Source organism: Balaenoptera musculus, chromosome 8, assembly GCF_009873245.2.
Source record: "Balaenoptera musculus isolate JJ_BM4_2016_0621 chromosome 8, mBalMus1.pri.v3, whole genome shotgun sequence".
In the NCBI taxonomy this organism is placed as follows: domain Eukaryota; kingdom Metazoa; phylum Chordata; class Mammalia; order Artiodactyla; family Balaenopteridae; genus Balaenoptera; species Balaenoptera musculus.
In genome coordinates, this window is record NC_045792.1 from 100,467,156 (window position 1) to 100,485,096 (window position 17,941).

A 17,941-nucleotide genomic window follows, 5' to 3' on the forward strand; every position below is an offset into this window, starting at 1 on the left:
GGATGAAGCCCCAGATCTGACAGCTAGGCCATTTCCTTCCACTCCATCACACTGCCTTGTTTTTACATTAGTTTTTTAAAATTATTATTATTATAAATATAGAACATACCTGTTACAAGCATTTAAATAATAATAGAAATAGACCAAACTAAGAAGTGAGTCTCCTATTATCTCTACCATCCCCCCTTTGCCTCTAGTGTCATGCCCCTGAGGGTGACCACTGTTGACAACATACTACAGAATCCTTCCAGATATTTTCTATGTGTGTAGACACACACACGTATCTTTTTTAAAAACAAAAATTAAGGGCTTCCCTGGTGGCGCAGTGGTTGAGAATCTGCCTGCTAATGCAGGGGACACGGGTTCGAGCCCTGGTCTGGGAAGATCCCACATGCCGCGGAGCAACTAGGCCCGTGAGCCACAACTACTGAGCCTGCGCATCTGGAGCCTGTGCTCCGCAACAAGAGAGGCCACAATAGTGAGAGGCCCGCGCACCGCGATGAAGAGTGGCCCCCACTTGCCGCAACTAGAGAAAGCCCTAGCACAGAAACGAAGACCCAACATAGCAATCAATCAATCAATCAATCAATCAATCTTTAAAAAAAAACAAAAAACAAAAAAACAAAAATTAAAACTTAAACAGTTTTTCTGCAACTTGCTGCCTCACCAAACGTAGACTTCTTTGCTGGAGTCAGGAGTGTATGGGCCTCCACCTGGGGCTGTCCAAGTGCTCTGTCGCATTTCTATACCATAATGTAACCCACACTATTTTATGACAGGAAAAATTGGTGTTGCTAAGTCTTTGAATAAAGGCCCCCCCAATGCATTTAAAGAATTTAAAGACTGTCCTCATTTAACATTCTGTAAAAAGTAGAGCCTCTATGTGACAGCCTCTAAAAAAAATCTACGTATGCTTTACTTTTCAGAAATACATTGATGATGTAAACCAAAGTTTAGAAGATCCTTGTTGCTTTTCCGTAGATCTTAAGTGTGACCGTACCACGTGCAGAGTAGGGGCCCGATAAGCATTTGCCAAGAGAGGCATGTTTACCCTCAGTAAGGAGCAGTGTCTTTAATTGGTCATATTCCCAGTAGTGTTGGCATCCAAGGATTGGAACAGGGAGAGAAGAGAGCCTGTCCCCTCAATTCTGGTTGGTACCCCCCTCTCCCATTTCATATCTGACAGACTATCTGAGCAGAAACATGGGTTTTCTGTGACATTGTCAATTCAGAGGAAATTAGCCAAAATTCAGTACTTTGGAAGTGTGGAGGCTCTCTGGCTGGGCAAGGATTTTATTCTCTGCCAAAATACATGCTTGCATTTTCCTTCTAGGAAAGAGTTTGCTCGCTTTGATTTGAGGTGTCTAGATAGTAGGACTGATTAACCTGGGTCCATCTGATAAGAAGACAAAGGCTTCCCTTTCTGGGTGAGGCTTCGTGTTGTAGAGCTGTTGACTGGCTTGACAAATGCTCTCTGTGTCCCTGACAACGAAATCTAGTCTCACCAGTGACGCTGGCAGCAAGCCGTCTCTCCTCTCCGTGTGGGTGGCCAGCAAAGCTTCTCCCAACATCTCTCCCTTGACACCTCTCGAATGCCGACTTCTGGGGAGGGGGTGCGGTGGGAGGTTTTGGGGATCTGGCCATCCAGTTGCCAGTGGCCTTGAAAGACCATGGCCACGGCCACGGTGCTCCATGAAATCCTTTCTCTCACATACTCGGGGGAAAGGCCAGCTGTTTCTGGGTTCCTGGTTGAGCCATACCCTGGTGTCCACAGGACCATGCTGCCTGGAAGGGACCTTTCTTTTATGCTTAGAAAGTTCTTCATATATTTTCAGTGTTTTATGGTTTCACTTTTTTTTTTTTTTTTTTGGCCGTGTGGCAAGCGGGATCTTAGTACCCTGACCAGGGATCGAACCCGTGAAGTCCCTGGTTTCACTTTTATTTATTTATTTATTTATAATTTTTAATTTTTAAAAATTTTTGGCCACACCATGTGGCATGCGGGATCTTAGTTCCCGGACCAGGGATCGAACCCATGCCCCGTCCAGTGGAAGCATGGAGTCTTAACCACCGGACCGCCAGGGAAGTCTCTGGATTGGAGAATTTCTCCTTCTTCTCATATGGTGGACTTAGAGCAGTGAGGAACCTTCTTGCTACCGAAAAAGAATATCTCGCAAAGAGAGGCCATGATTCCTTGAGGCCCTGTTGTTTTCCAAGATCTCCAAAACCTACTTCCTGACTCCAAAAGAAAAGTTACAATGAAGCTGGGAGGTTGGCCAGGAGGAGCTGGGGGAGCTGCATCTCGGGCAACTGTACGAAGCCAGGGCCCTCAAGGAGGACTGAAGTGTTCCATGTTGGTGGCACCCTCTGGCTCCTGGCAGAAGCAGAGGCAGATCCCCTTTGGAGGAAAGTCTCCAAATATAGGTATGAAGATTCCCATAGGCTAATATCAAGCAATGAGCTCACAATCAGAAGCACAGCACAGAAGGCTAGCCACTATGAGTGAGAATCGGAAGAAACAACATATAACAGATTTAGATGCTATAGAACTCCAGATACTCAGGTCCTATGTACAATATAGAAAGGTTATGTATGAACTTAAGATAAATAAACAACAAGTGATTATCAAAGAGAACCAAACAGATTTTTGAATGACCAAATGAAGTATAGATATAGATATATATCTCCTAAACAATGGGTTAAATAGATTAGACAGAGCTACAGAGAGAATTAGAGTCCTGGAAAATATATATAAATAATCAAAAAGCAATATGGTTTGCTCTCCGTTGGGTCCCCAGGGCCTGTGCATAGTAGGCCCTCAACGTGTGTTTGTTGAATGAATAAGCTGCTTTGTGTCGGCCTGTGCTGGGAGTTGGAGGCTCGGAGCTGGCCATCGTCCCTCTTCCTAGGATACTCCCAGCCCAGTGAAGGAGCCAAGACGTGCCCTCAGATGGGCATGTTACCAGCTAGGGTGTAGCAGGCAGGAGACATCAAGCCAGCAGCTCTGTTGAGGGTGTTAGGAGTTGAGGGAGTGCTGACGGCAGGGCTGTGCACCCAGGGAAGGGGGAGGGGTCTACGGGGTCGAGAGGGTCTGTGTCTAGTGAAGGGAGGGGTCTGCAGGTGGAGAGGGTCTGGCTGCGGACGAGAAGTGGTGGAGCCCCCATCAGAGCCTGGTTCCCTGGACCTCTTTTTTTTTTTTCTTTTTGGCTGCACTGCAGCATGTGGGGTCTTAGTTCCCCGACTAGGGATGGAACCCATGCCCCCTGCAGTGGAAGCGTGGAGTCTTCACCGCTAGACCGCCAGGGAAGTCCCCTGGTATCACTTTGGAATGCTTGACTTTTGCCAAACGGGACTTGGCTAAGACCGATGGTCAACCTTCATAATTCTCAGGAGTCAGCCAGTTTTCCTGGTTTCCCCTTACCGGGTCACACCACCCCTTCTGAGTGGGAGGGTATCCCCTCCTGAACCCCAGCACCTGGTCTGGGCTGAGTGTCAGCACGGGACGCTGTCTGGGTGACTTTGGCATCATGCCGATCTGTGCCAATGCATCCGTGGCTCCTTAGAGCTCACTGCAAGCTTGTCATGGGCCGACTTTTCCCTCCCAGAAAGAATTTACATCTTTACATTCAGCCTTTCCATCCAGAAATAAGACATCTTTCTCCATTTACGCTTGAGTCTCCTTTTTATATCTCTTAGAAAGGTTTTCCTTTTTTTTAAAATTTATTTTTATTTATTTATTTATTGTTGGCTGTGTTGGGTCTTTGTTGCTGTGTGCGGGCTTTCTCTAGTTGCGTCGAGTTGGGGCTACTCTTCGTTGCCACGCCTGGACTTCTCACTGCGGTGGCTTCTCTTGTTGCGGAGCACAGGCTCTAGGCGCGCAGCTTCAGTAGTTGTGGCATGTGGGCTCAGTAGTTGTGGCTCGCGGGCTCTACAGTGCAGGCTCAGTAGTTGTGGCGCACGGGGCTTAGTTGCTCCGCGGCATGTGGGATCTTCCCGGACCAGGGCTTGTACCCGTGTTCCCTGCATTGGCAGGCAGATTCTCAACCACTGTGCCACCAGGGGAAGTCCTCCTTTTCTTTATATGTCTTGTGGATGGTTTTCTTTTGTTTGATTAAATCCTAGGTAACGTGTGCTTTTTGTCACTATGATGGGGGTTCCTCCAGAGTTCAGGAAACATGCTGATGTCTGGCTAGTTATGTCCAGCTAGTGTCCGCTTATGTCTGCTTGTGATTCTAGTTGTTTTTCAGTTGATTTTTTTGAATTTCCCGGGTAGACAGTCATATCCCTGAAAATAATGAAAATTTAGACTCTTTCTAATCGCTCTACACTCTTATTTCTGACTTGGGTTTTATGGCATTCCTGGAACTTCAGAACAGAATTAAATAGTGGTGATGTCAAGGGCGGTCTTGTTTTGCTCATCCTGCTCCTCCACCACCCACTTTTTTTTTTTTTTTTTTTTCCCATATCATGGGGGAGAACGAGGAGGCCCTTAGCCCTGTAGCTCTGTAAACGGGCTCTCAGAAGGCAGCTGCTTCTGCCTCCCTGCCTGAGATCCTGCTTTTCCTGCCCATCTGGGAGGCTCTCCCTGCCCCACGGCCTGTCTGCAGCTGACCCTCCAGGCTTCCTTCTTGAACAGGCCAGATATTCCCTTGGAGCACCTGTGGCCCTCCTCTCAGGGCCCTTGGGCTGGAGTCTTGCCACCTTGCATGCCTGCTGTGGCTGTGTTCCTCATTTCTGTGTGTGAGTCTGGGCAGGACTTTGCAACTGCTCCCCTCCCCCTTCCCCTGAGCAGACAAGGAAGGCCCTTGTCATTCCTCAGACATTTTGTTCCAATGCTGAAAAGTCCCCTGCACATGCCCCTGGCACCCGCTCAGCCCATAATCCAAGCCCGGCCTTGTGGTCCTTGCAGAGGCTGAGCACAGGAGGGTCAGCTGGCCGGGGCCCAGGGTTGTGGGCCTCCAGGAAGACAGGCCGCCGGGGCTGGCCGTACTCCCCCTCCCTCTGCCTCTGGCCTGTGCTCCCTTCAGCCTCGGCTTGAGGACGTGTCAAAGCAGGTCCTGCATGTGCCGCCACTCCTTGGGGTCTGGACACGACAAGCCACCCGGAGCCTCGCCCGGAGCTCGAGTGGAAGCACCCCCTATCTTCCTGCATCTCCCCTGTGGTGGCCTCACGACCCGAGCTTTCTCCCTGTGTGTGATGGGGACTGTCCTGGAGGGCAGAGGCGTGTGGGTCCTCCAGGCCTGTGGTCCCCACTGGGGAGGAAGGTTGACTCTTTCTGAGTCCCCGGGCCTAGCACCGTGCCGAGCACTGCACGTGGGGCGTCACTTAATCCTTGCTTAACCGTGAGGCAGGAGCTCTCATCAAACCCATTTTATAGATGGAGCAGCTAAGGCTGAGAGAGTGAAATAACTTGCTCAAGGCTACAGCTAGAAAAGCAGTGCCACCATCCAAACCCAGGCTGTCTGGCTCCCAGCCAGGGCTTCTGGGTCCTGTGGGACCCTGCCCGGGGCCACCACCTGCTGGACACTAGAGGCCTGTGTTTGTTGGATCCCTCCAGCTTCCTGATGAATTAAGAAGCCAGAAGCCCCTCCTCCTAGCTTGGTACGTTCTAAAACAGCTCTCCCCATCCCTTCCCTGCGCCCATGACATACAACTGAGTGTTGCAAAGAACTGAGCGTGTGAAAGTCAAGAAACCAGAAGGTTGGCCCCAGGCCAGGCCTGGCATCACCAAACCACAGCTGTGCTTGCTGGTTTTTGGAGGAAGGCTAGTGCCCTGGATCAGCCTTGCCCTGACAGGCGACCTTGCAGTTCCCCTAACTGAGGTCATCAAGACGGGAACAGGCATCCCGTGACATTTTGCATGTTACCGCACACGGGCGCACGTGTAACCGTGACTGGCCTTCCCTCACAGTTCTGAAGTGCTTTCACAGCCCCATCACCAGCGGGCCCTCGACAGCCCTAAGAAGTACTAAGTAGCCATCATACCTCCACTTTACAAATAAGGAGCCCAAAGCTTATGGGGTGGGAGGGTGCGGGGACAGCAAAGCAATTTGCTCGGATAACAGATTGTTTCCAAATCTGGAGCCCCCGCCTCTCTAAGGCTGGGAGCCCTCAGGGGTGGACAGAGAGGCCTGCCGCTGCCCGGGGGCAGGGACTCGGCATCTCCCGCAGGACAGTCTGGGGCATTGAGGGGACACACATGGGAGCCTGCAGTGCTAAGCGGCTAGGGGCAGGTGGGGAGCATCAGCCCCGTGTAATCTCCTGTCACCCCCTACAGGGCACCATGGATCAGTGCAAATAGGGTGCTTGCTGTGCAAATGCAGCTTCAAACCAACTCCCCAGCTGCGCCCACCCCTGAGTCCTTCTGTGGGGTCCCTCCGCCAGCCAGCCTGCACTGCCTTTAGTGCTCACTCCCCGAGCAGAGCTGGACCAGCCCGAGGGTCCTCTGGGCCTGGGGCTGTCCTCTGGGTTGACCTGCGGGGCAGAGATGTGGTAGGAGGGCTCCTGTCCAGGGCTGGAGAAGCCTGCAGACAAAGTCTGGGCCTGGTTCCTGGCTTCTGGGAGGAGGTTAGAGCAAGACCCGGGGGCCTGTTCAACGGGCCACATGCTCCCCAGAACTCAGACCACCAGACCGGCCACTCAGGGGGCGCCTCTAATCCCTCCCTCTGAAAAGTTGTCCAGCACTGTGTCTGGTGTCCCCTGGCTGGGATCTCTCCAAGGCCAGCCGCAATCTTACTGATAGCCTTCGTGCAAAGGATGTGCATTCTGGGGATGGGTGAGACCCCTGCCGAGGCACAGGAGGCCACACGGAACAAAGGGATTGATTCTGGTGGTGCTTCAGCTGGGTGTGCCATGGCCATGGCCTCTGTGCCAAGATGCATGTCCTGGGGACAGGCTTGGCTTTGCTCCCACCGGGGCCCCTCTGTCCGTGGGCCCTCTCTGTGATTTTGGCAATCACTCCCCTCTTGTGTTCTCACCTGGAGAACAGGAGCGCTGGCCTAGAGGACATCCAGGGTTTCGCCATCCATATCATGCTTTGATCTCCCAGCTGAAATAAGCAGGAGTGGACATCATTGGATGAGAGCGGCGCCAACCTTCGGAGCCGGGGGTGGGGTTGGGGGAAGGGGGGCTGAGGAGCCGTGTCCCAGGGGTCAGCCCCTGGCATTTATGCCCTTGTTCTCATTGGCTCCTCTTAACATCCAGTGATTTGGATGCCAGACAGGGCTCAGGCGGGCTCAGTGACCTGTGCAGTGTCTCAGCGCAGGTGAGAGGCAGAGTCGAAGCCCAGGCTCCCCACACAGACCCCCAGCATCGCAGGTGCCCCTCTTCGAGCAGCATCTTTTGGTCTCAGTCCCCTAGGGGCCAGGTGGGCTGGTCCCTGGGGCGGTGGACCTTGAATTAAGGAGCTGCAGGGACCCTGTGGGGCCGTGGGTCCCGTCACCCGGGCTCATGCTCAGTGTGGCCTGAGCCACTTTGTACAGTGAGGATGGCCATGACCCAGCCAGCCCTCCCAGCCCTCCTCACTTGAATGTCTGGGTGTCACGGTGCCCTGGGTGGGACCAGGTGAGCAGGTGTGGCCTGAAGAGTCCATGTGGTGACCTCCTCTGGCCCGCCTGCATCCTCAAGTGAAAAGTCTCAGCCTGGAAATTGCAGGAGGCTCCGGGAAGGTAGATGTGCCCGGCCAGGTGACTGTTAACAATTCCCCAGGCCCTGACCTGAGTTCTCCTGCCCACTGCAGGCTCCAAGGAGTTTCTCAGGGGGACCCAGGAGCTTTTCTGTCTCCCAAAGGGGTGGAAACTGGCCAAGGAGCTCCCTCTGGGTGTCTGTGCCCCCGACGTGCGCTGTTGAGTTGTGCATTCACTCAACATTTATTTAGTGCCCGTCGCATGGGCTCTGAGTCCACTTTCTTGGGTTCAGATCCCAGCCGGCCCGCTTCTCCTGTGGCCTTGGGCGGTGACTTGACCCAGAGCTTCAGCTTTGGAAGCACCGCTCGTAGAGGAGCGCATGAGCTGAGGCCAGCATGGGATGCGGCTTGGGATCGGCACGCCCAGCGAGGGCTGAGGAAGTGTTGGCCGGAGTGGCCGGATGCCCAGAGGGGCCCAGCCTTGGGAGCCCAGGGTGCAGAGGACAGAAGCCCCCTGGGCAGGAGGAAGGAACAGTGCTGCAGAGCGGGTGGAGGAGAGCACGGGAGGCTGGAGCCTGAGGGGTGCTGGGGGCTCACGGTCTCTGCTCTCTCCTCAGTACGGCAAGAAGAAGCTGAAATACCTGCCTTACAACCACCAGCACGAGTACTTCTTTCTGAGTGAGTGCTGGGGCACCCCGCAACCACACCCGGACCCCGTTCTCACCCCAGTGTGGCCCTTTGTCTCCCCTCCCACCTGACAACCTTCCAGACCCAGAAAATGACACCAAACCTGTGAAAGGAGAAGGGACCACAGCAGCCATCCCAGGCAAACCCCACATGGCCCATGATACAGAAGGGACATTGGCCCAGACACCTGCCCAGGGTCCCACACTCATGATCGCTGGGCGGGGTGCCGGCAGGTGCTGTCTGCTCCCAGGCCCCTCCTCGGGTACCGGGGCCCCGGCCGCCTCTGCCCGGGAGCTGCAGAGCTGGCACCACATTCAGGCTTCTGCCCCCGGCTCCTCCGCGGCTCCCAGCCCCGCCCGGGTGAGCCAGGCCTCGCTAAGTGCCTCTCCTCTCTCTCCTGCAGTTGGGCCACCGCTGCTCATCCCCTTATACTTCCAGTACCAGATCATCATGTCCATGATCGTTCACAGAGACTGGGTGGTGAGTCCAGGGGGCCCAGGAGTGTGGGGAGGAGGGGGACTGAGGCGAGTGGACCCTGGGACCCAGGGACCCAGGCAGGGCCCCTGGCATCTCCTCCTGGGGTGGCTGCCTTGTCACCCTCAGGAAGGGACTAGCTCTGAGGCCGCCAGGAGCCAGGGAGGCCATAGCGCCCCAACCCTAAAGATCCCCCCACGCAGGGCACCCACTGGGAGAGCCACGGCCTTGGCAGAGCTCCTCAGAAAGTTCCTGAAGGCAACGTATGAGCCCACCCATCCAAGGCTCTGCTCCAGCCATCGCCCTCCTGTGTCCCCGTGCGGCCCCTAAGACCCGGTGGACCGGGTCACACTGCACTCTGGTTGGTAAATGGAGAGCCGCCGGGCGCTTAGTTTGCTACAGCTGCGTGAGAAAGTGCCACAAACTGAGTGGCACTTCTGTTAAACGACAGAATTGCATTGTCTCACAGTTCTGGAGGCTAGAGTCCGAGATCAAGGTGTCTGCAGGGTTAGTCCTTCTGAGGGCTCTGAGGAAGGATCTAGTCCAGGCCTCTCTCCCTGGCTTGTGGATGGCCATCATCTTGTCCCTGTGTCCCTTTCCATCATCTTCCCTCTGTGTGTGTCTGTATCTGTGTCAGGTTTCTCCCTTTGTATAAGGACACTAGTCCTAGGGGATTAGGGCCTGCCCTAATGACCTCATTTCCACTAATTACATCTGCAAGAACCCTATGTCCAAATAAGGTCCCGCTGTGAGGTCCTGGGGATTAAGACTTCAGCATACTCATTTTAGGAGACGTGATCCAGCCCATAACTCCAGAGAGAGAAAGGGACCCTGGAGAGGGCCGCGTAGCGTGGTGCGCAGAGGTCCTTGGCTTGATGTAGATGTGCAGGCGTGGTTCTGTGGAAGAGGACGATGTGCCCATGATGGGATGCCCTGGGTGAAGCAGTGACCCTAGGCAGAGACTGCTTTTGGCAGAGCAGGGTTCACTGGGACGGGGACAGGGCCCCTGCCCTCGGGACCAGGCGGATAGTCACTGAGTCAGTATTGCTGGTCTTTTTTAAAAAACCTAGTTTCATAAATGAAGATATTGAAACTCTGAGAATTTGGGACTTGCCCAAGGTGACACTGAGGGGTGGGTCAGGCAGTAGAACCCAGGCCTCCCGATGCCACGGCCTGGATCCTGTCCCCACACCTCAACCACCACTCTCCCATGTTTGTACAGCAATTGAAGCACTTCAAAGTACTTTGTCTTACATTCTCTCCTTGGCGTTATTGGCAAAGGTGCCTGCTGATTCTGCTAAGAGGGCCAGGCCTGGGACTCGGGAGCAGGTGGGGCTGTTTGGGGAGGAGGTGGGATTCTGAGGTCTCTGCCAGCCCTGTGCTGGTAAAACCTGTACTACACTCTTCTAAGACACGCTCTTTTATCCGTACCCGCTGTGTTCCGGGAACGGTTAAGCACTGCCTCCTACGTCGTGTCATCTAACCCTGTTTTGCCAGCAAGGCAGGTACAGGCCAGAGGGAAGGAGTTTCTGGATCAGTTAAGTGGTGGAAATTGGAATCCAGGTCTCCTGCACCTGAGCTCACCTGGGCCCTGGAAGGGGTCACAGCAGAAAGGGACCTCGATGCTGCTGCTGGGGACACTTTAATCTGCTTTCATGGCAAATGACTCCTGACATGAATATTTAATCCTTTTTTTTTTTTTAAACTGTGTTTGTTCCCTAAGGAACAAAGCATTACATAGGGGCAGCGGGAAAGGGAATCAGACTTTGTACCTGAACCGGCTCAGGTGGCCCAGCCAGAGACATTTGATCGGGCCCCTCAGGGCAGGGCTCTCCCGCTGGGGAGTAGGGTTCAAGCTTGGGTTTCTAGTACAAAACTGTAGCTGACTGCAGCCAGGCATGGCGCCAGACCCAGCACTCCCCTCAGGGGCCCACATGGGCTGAGGCATGCCCTGCGCTGTGGTTTTCTGATTTATGGTAACAGTGAGCTTAGGTGCCAAGTGCAGCTGTGACCTGGGGCAGTGGTCCTCAACAGGGACAATTCTGCTGAGCCACTTGGCAACATCTGGGAGACTTTTTTCTTTTTTTTCCGGCCGCGCCATGCGGCATGCGGGATCTTAGTTCCCTGACCAGGGATCGAACCCGTGCCCCCTGTAGTGGAAGCTCGGAGTCTTAACCACTGGACCACCAGGGAAGTCCTGGGAGACATTTTTGCTTGTCACAACTCAGGGGGGATGGAGAGCTGTTGGCCTCTAGTGGGCCTCCTACCATGCCCACGACAGCCCCCCACAGCTGAGAACTATCCAGCCCCAAATGCCAGCCAGCATTGCCAGTGGCTACATCCTGGGGATGTGTCCCAGGCCTCAACTTCCTGGAGGTCCGATGTACCCGATACCACTAACTGCTCCTTCTTGAAATTCTCCCTGTCAGCTTCCAAGTGCCGCCTCTGCTGGGTCTCCTCCGCCTCTGTCTCCCTGCATCTCCTTCATCCCTTACCTGTGAAACCAGCGGTCCCATGGTCACGTATCGCTCTGCACAATGATACATAAGCACACACCTCCGTTAATATATATGTACGTACTATTGCACTGCGTACACACAAACAAGGAATTAAAATGAATGTTTAGACCACCTCGGTCCCGAGGTCTTGCCCTCCGCCGGCCCTTCGACTCCCCTCCCCAGTCGCTCCCCCCAACCCCTTTCTACCCCAGCTGATGGCACCCACGCCAGGGACCAGCCCAGATTCCTCGTGACCAAGCAGTCCCCAGGTGGAGCTGTCCCTGCCTCTTAAATATTTCTGGAATCTGTTATCTCCTCCTCAGTGCCGTGGGTCCTCCTGGTTTGGGCCTCTGTCATTTCATTCCTGAGCTACTGGAATAACCGAATCTCCCCACCTCCAGTTGGCAGGGATCCAGTTTAAGGTCCAGATGGGACCATGTTCTTGTTGTTTAAAGCTCTCAGTGGGTCTTCATTGCCGGCAAGGAAGAGGCTAGTCCCCCCAGGCGGATGTGACCTGGCCTTGGTCTCCTGCCTCCACCTCGAGCGCTTGGGCTGGAGTATATGGAGCATATAATCTGTGTGTAAACACAGCCCCTGCCCGGTTGCTTCTCTGGGCTTTTCTTCGTATTGTCGTTCTGCAAACATCCATCCTACTGTTCTTTGCTTAGCTGACGTCCGGCGTATCCCAGCCCAGCTCAGGCACCACGTCCTGATGGAGGCCTTTCCTAAATCAGGATCGGGTCGGGACGTCACGCCACACTCCCATCACCCCTGTAACTATGTGTCCCCTTCCATATGATATTGAAGGGATCTCTGTATAAGTCTGTCCTTCCAGACGAGGGGCTCTGAAGGACTTCCTTTTGCCCCCGTCACCTAACTCAGTCCCTGACACAGAGAAGGCATTTACTGAATGTTTGTGGAGCTTAACTGAACAGAGCTCGTTTGAAGGATGAGTTTGCTGAGCAGATAAGGGGAGAAGGAGCTTCCAGGTGGATACAGCCAGACGCAGACACTGCAGCACCGCCTGGCTGTGGGAGATGGGCTGCAGGTGAGGCCATGTCGGTGGGCAGGCATGTGAGGGCTGTGCAGCCTACTAAGGGGCTGGAATTTATCCTTTATCCCCCGGCGGGGAAGGAAGCCCGTGATGGCTTTGAGGATTGCAGTGGCGTGGTCCAGCTTGCATGTTAGGAAAGTCTCTATGGTAGCAAAGTGGTGCAGAGACCAGATTGGAGTCTTTAGAGCTCAGACTTGTGGGCTATGCTTATTGTTGCAACACCTTCAAGCCATGTAGAATCTCGGGGGGTGGGGGGGTGTTCTTTTCCCATCCTGCAGATGGAGGAACTGAGGCACAGCTCAGAAAATTACTTACAGCTACACAGAATAGGGTGGAGCTACAATTAATAGCCAGCAGCCTGACCCGGAGCCTCTGCTCTCATCACTACCCTGCCGAGTCTCTGGGGAGAAGTGATGAGGGAGAGGAAACAGTCAGTGCAAAGGCCCTGAGGTGGGAACAAGCTGGGTCAGGGTGGCTGAGAACAGAGTGGTCCCCAATCCCTGTGGGCTGATCTGGGTGGGATGGGAGGGCTTAGCAAGGAAAGATAAGAGTCTGCTTGGAGCTAAGATGGTCGCTCTGGTTGCCATGGTTATGGAGATGTTGGGGCAGCTGGGGGAGGTGCTTGCCCAGGAAGGGAGGAGAGGCGAGTGGAAGAGGGGCCAGGAGGAGAATCAGGTGTGGGAAGAGGGCCAGCAGTGTCAGAGGTTGCTGGGAGGGCCCTGAGGTGGGCGATGGATGGTGTCCCTGGCCTTTGTTGTGCTGGAGTGAATGTCCAGGAAGGAGACCCAGGTGCTGAGGAGCAGTTTGTGAGCCTGCGGGTGTCAGGGGTGCGTGCAGATCGTAATGCACCTTCAGAATCCTCGGGACCATGCAAGAGCTGCTGACCCCCGGCCCCTCCCCATGGCTGGCATCTGCTGGTCCCCATCCCTGTTTATTTCCCTAAATGCAGAGCTTGCAGCTCCCTTCCTGCTGCTAGAACACTCAGCATTTCCCTAGACATAAAGACAGTCCTGCACACCGTGAACTGGCAGGCGTCGCGCCCTCAGTGGGCCTGGTGCCCAGTTTCACGGAGGCCTATTGAGCTTTCTTGGCCCCCTTGGCCCAGCAGTGAGAGGGAGGTGCTGTGTACACACACCTGTGGTCGGGAAGCCGTACCCGGGGGCGGGCAGGACACTCCCATATCTAACTGTTTCTCTCCGCAGGATTTGGCCTGGGCCATCAGCTACTATGCCCGTTTCTTCATCACCTACATCCCTTTCTATGGTGTCCTGGGAGCCATCATTTTCCTCAACTTTATCAGGTGCCTGCGCTTTGCTGGTTAATAATCCCTGGGCCCTCGAGCACTGGCACTGATGGGGGCTTTGATGCGAGGCCCCCATGAGGAAAGGCTCAGAGGTCCCCACTGCCTGCCCCGGCCCCTCATCAGGGGCTGCACTCACTCCACCCCCCAGCCCCCACCCGCCCTGGGCCGCTCCGGGTCGGGAGGGAGGCTCTGTTCCCACCGATTCCCCGGGCCCCGTGGAGACCGAGCACGCCGGGCTCCAGCGCTGAGCCGAGCTCCCTTCCAGGTTCCTGGAGAGCCACTGGTTTGTGTGGGTCACGCAGATGAACCACATCGTCATGGAGATTGACCAGGAGCCCTACCGTGACTGGTTCAGCAGCCAGGTGAGGGTGGCCAGAGCTGGCCACCGGGGGGCCCTGCGGAGCCTGGACCCGAGGTCCATGTCCTCGGTTCCCGGGAACGTGGCTGCCCAGTGGGCCCGGCGCCGTCCTGCGCTTCCCTGGGGCTGCCTGTGTCCTTCCGCTGGGAGGAGCAGGGCTGGGCAAGAGAGAGTGGCGGGGAGGTTTTGGAGGGACCAGTGGGGAATCTGGGCAGGGCGGTGAGACGCCTGGGTAAGGCTGGGCCTCGTGGGAAGGAGTCGGGGCCCTCTGTGCTTTTGCTCGTGGCCACTCATCCCCCTTCTCCCTGATAGCTGGTGGCCACCTGCAACGTGGAGCAGTCCTTCTTCAATGACTGGTTCAGCGGGCACCTCAACTTCCAGATCGAGCACCAGTGAGCGCAGGCGCGGGCGGGGAGGTGGGGGTGGGTGGAGGGCGTACCGTGGATAGCCTCCAGCCTCCCCGGCAGAGGGCAGCAGGGAGGGACTACCTCTCTCTTCCCCAGTGAGGTCCCCCCACCGACCCTAGAGCGTGTCTTCGCCCCAGCGCCCCCCGAAGCCTGGAGAGGGGTTCTCCTGCCCTGGGCCACATGGTCATAGTGACGACCACCCCTGCACGTGTGGCTTGGCATCTTCCTTGATCCCGTGAGCCTAGCAGGGCAGGTGATTGGTCCCTTTATTGCCAGGGAACCCGAGGCCCAGCCCTCCCCCTCCACATGCCAGCCGCCCCCGTGGGCACATAGGGTGAGATGGACGGGGTCCCCTGGGCCCGGCCAGCCTCCAAGTGGGCTGTGAGAGGAGGTGGGTGCTTCCTCACGCCCGGCCCCCCGCACCCTCCCCAGCCTCTTCCCCACCATGCCCCGGCACAACCTGCACAAGGTCGCCCCGCTGGTGAGGTCCCTGTGTGCCAAGCATGGCATCGAGTACCAGCAGAAGCCCCTGCTGCAGGCCCTGCAGGACATCATCAGGTAAGGGCTGGCGGGCACGGGTGCTGGCGCCCCTTGAGGTCCGTGGGGCACAGGGAGGAGACTGAGAGGCACGTAGCTGGGACCACCCATGGTGGAGACAGGGGTGACAAGAGGAGCCGAGGCCCTGCTGGCACTGGTGCCCCCACCCGGCCCCTCCGTCGCCAGGAATTGCCTGGCCTCTGTGTGGGTTGGATGAGGACCTTCCCTTGGTCCTTCCACAGGGGTCTCCCGGGGAGCCCTGGGCTAGCAGGCCCGCAGGCCCCTGGCTGAGAACTGAGAGGAGGCACCCATGCTCCCAGCCCCCCACTTCCTGAGGCTCCCTGGTCCCTGACTGTCCCTGTCCCTCTCTCTTCCCAGGTCCCTGAGGCAGTCTGGGCAGCTGTGGCTGGACGCCTACCTCCACAAATGAAGCTGCAGCCCTCCGGGCGCCCATGGGGAAGGGGGACCAGGTGGGGATGGTGGCCAAAGGGAAGGGTGGGATTTCGTTCAGGGGGGTGTCATGAGGCTGTGGTACCTGCTGGCTCACAGGCTCTGGGTTCGGTCTTCCCTGTTTTGCTCTCTGGTTTCGCTGCCTTCGCGCCTCCCCCCAGCACCCTCCCTCCTGGGGCCTGCCCGGTCAGCCCGGCTCTCCCCACCTAGGAGCAGGGCCAGGTGGCTCCATCCCTGCCATTACCCTCTGTCCCTAAACATCTGCCGGACCAGAGGTGCACAGGTGCAGCCTGTGGCCCCCCCGCCCCTTGCACCTGGCCTCCAGGCCTCACACCGCCTTCTCCCTCAGATGCTCTTGAGGTCTGCAGGGCTGGGTCCTAGCCAGCAGGACGGCTCCCTGAGCCTGCAAGCCTGGCTCCACCCTCTGATCGCCGCCCACCGTCTGCCCCTATGTGGGGTGGCGTGCTTTGTGCCTGGGTCTCCTTCCCACCGCCAGGATCGGTACTTGGGGCGTCCCTGCAGGCCCCACTTTCTCTTCAGATGTCTTCAGCCCCTGGGCCCTGACGCCAGGTTCCCTTTGCCTGTAGCGCAGCCAGCTCAGGCCTCGGGGCCCAGGGAAATGTCCTCCTGGCCCCACTGGAGCCCTCTGACCCAGGGCTCGAGCAGTTCCATCCTGCTGCCTCCCAGCTCTAGAGCCTGGGACTTTGGGTCCAAGGGGGCAGTGCCACAGATGGGCTTAGCAGAAGCAATGGCCAGGTCAGGGGTCAGCCAGCCTGTAGGCTCAGCCCTGTGCCCCCATCCCTGTTCAGATGTTTGTCCCGGTTGAGAGGCCTAAAATTCTGGAGCAATCAGACCCTTCCCCAGAGTGCTCCGTTACCTGCCAGGCAGTGCCAGCCAATCCCTGGCTGCTTGGCCCGTGCAGACTTGGGTCCCACAGGCTGCAAGCGGGCACTGGAGCCCGGGGGCTCATCCCAGCTCCTCCCCAGGTTGGAGCTGCCCGCGTGGACACTCTCTTTCACCGTCTTCTATGCTGTCTTTTCCTGGTTTTTTAACCTTTTGCTACAGGATGCATTCTGACGGGGGTGGCAACGGGACTGGGCCACGTGACAATCTGCCTGTTACCACCCGCCCCTCGCAGCCTCCCCAGGCCCCACAGTGGGTTGAGCTGGGCTCACTCACTGAGGCCATGGTGGCCCTGACTGTCGGGAGGCAGAGAAGGAAGGAGTCCCAGAGGAGGTGACCCTGAGGAGCCGGGGGTTTGGGGGGGAACCTAGTGGGACAAGGAGGGGTTGGGGCTAGAGGCCAGACAGCTGAGGGGACAGGAAAGTGAGAGGGGAGGGTGGGGAGCTTGGTGCCACTGGGAGGATCCAGAGCTGCTGCATTTGGAAATTAACCCACTAACCATTATGTAGCTCCAGGGGAGGGCGGGACAGGAACCAGCGCTGGCCAGCCAGGAGGGACCCGCCCTGATGGACCTTCAGGTTGCCATGGCAACGAGGGTCCGCCTGAGGGCCTCCCACTGAGAACACACTGGCCAGAAGAGCCGCTGTCCCTCCCCTGGGGCAGAATGGATCCATAGGGAACTGATCTTAATTTTTATCATGTTGCTTCCCCACCCCTACATTTTTGGAAATAAATGAAGTGATTTTATTCTCACTTCCTTGATCAGCGCTGGCCTGGTGCCCCTCCGTGTCCTGCATGCCGATGCTGGGCGGGGTGTCGGTGGAGGGTGGGGGAGGGGGCCCATGTTGCACTGGGAGCACTTTTCCTCTGTCCACCCCTCCCCAACCCCCTCCACCCGCCACGCCTTTGCTCGGGAGAGGACTTCCTCTCCCCTTCCCCGAAGTGCACTCCAGGCCAGGAGTTTTGGACAAATGGCCCAAATAAATGAGCCCTCCTTCCTCTTCCTGGGGACTGGGGACTGGGGACTCTCCGCAGCTCCCGCAAAACCACCACCGGAGTGAGGCCTTCCGGAAGGTCTCTGGGGGGCAGCAGGGGGCTGGCACAGGCCACCTTCCTGACATCCTCGTTCCCCATCCCCCTCCTCCCTTAGGGACCAGTTGGCTGCCCACAGGCCCACGTCAGCTGGCTTGTGCTAGACTCCCCTTTACCCGTTTCTGGTCACTGTACCGAGCGCTGGGGGCAAAGAGCCTCAAGGGGCTGAGGAAAGCCCTGGGGACCAGATGTCTTGTGGCCGCTGTGCCCGCGCAGTGGCTCATTCAGTCCCCAAGCCTGGAAAGAGTCCATAGGAAAGCGCCAGGGGCACTCGTACAGTTTACCTCCCAGTGGCTCCCACACTGCTCTCTGATGACCCCGCTCTGGGCTGGCTCAGCTGGCAGGTCAAGCTGGGTGTGCCAGGGGAGAGCCGAGAGATTCACGGGGGCCAGAATCCCAGAGGCTCCCCTGGCCTCGCATCTCCTCCCAGCAGGGCTGGCGACGGCTCCAGAGTAGACACTTGTCCTCCCTCTTGCTTTGCCTATGACCTCAGTATAGCCGGCAGGGACAGCCAGGTGATCCAGGTAGGGTGTGTGTGTGATTCCCCGGTGGGC

At 56.8% G+C, this 17,941-nt stretch overlaps 1 protein-coding gene across 1 annotated transcript in view; it reads left to right on the forward strand.

The window, feature by feature from the left end:
* Nucleotides 1–17,062, forward strand: part of FADS2 (fatty acid desaturase 2) — a 35,075-nt gene extending 18,013 nt beyond the window's left edge. The window contains exons 6-12 of the mRNA XM_036860449.1: nucleotides 8,242–8,302; nucleotides 8,715–8,791; nucleotides 13,540–13,637; nucleotides 13,906–14,002; nucleotides 14,311–14,390; nucleotides 14,838–14,963; nucleotides 15,321–17,062. Coding sequence (XP_036716344.1) covers nucleotides 8,242–8,302; nucleotides 8,715–8,791; nucleotides 13,540–13,637; nucleotides 13,906–14,002; nucleotides 14,311–14,390; nucleotides 14,838–14,963; nucleotides 15,321–15,372 — 591 coding nt within the window. The 3' untranslated portion in view covers nucleotides 15,373–17,062. The remainder of the gene's footprint in view (nucleotides 1–8,241; nucleotides 8,303–8,714; nucleotides 8,792–13,539; nucleotides 13,638–13,905; nucleotides 14,003–14,310; nucleotides 14,391–14,837; nucleotides 14,964–15,320) is intronic.
* The last annotated feature ends 879 nt before the right edge of the window (nucleotides 17,063–17,941 follow it).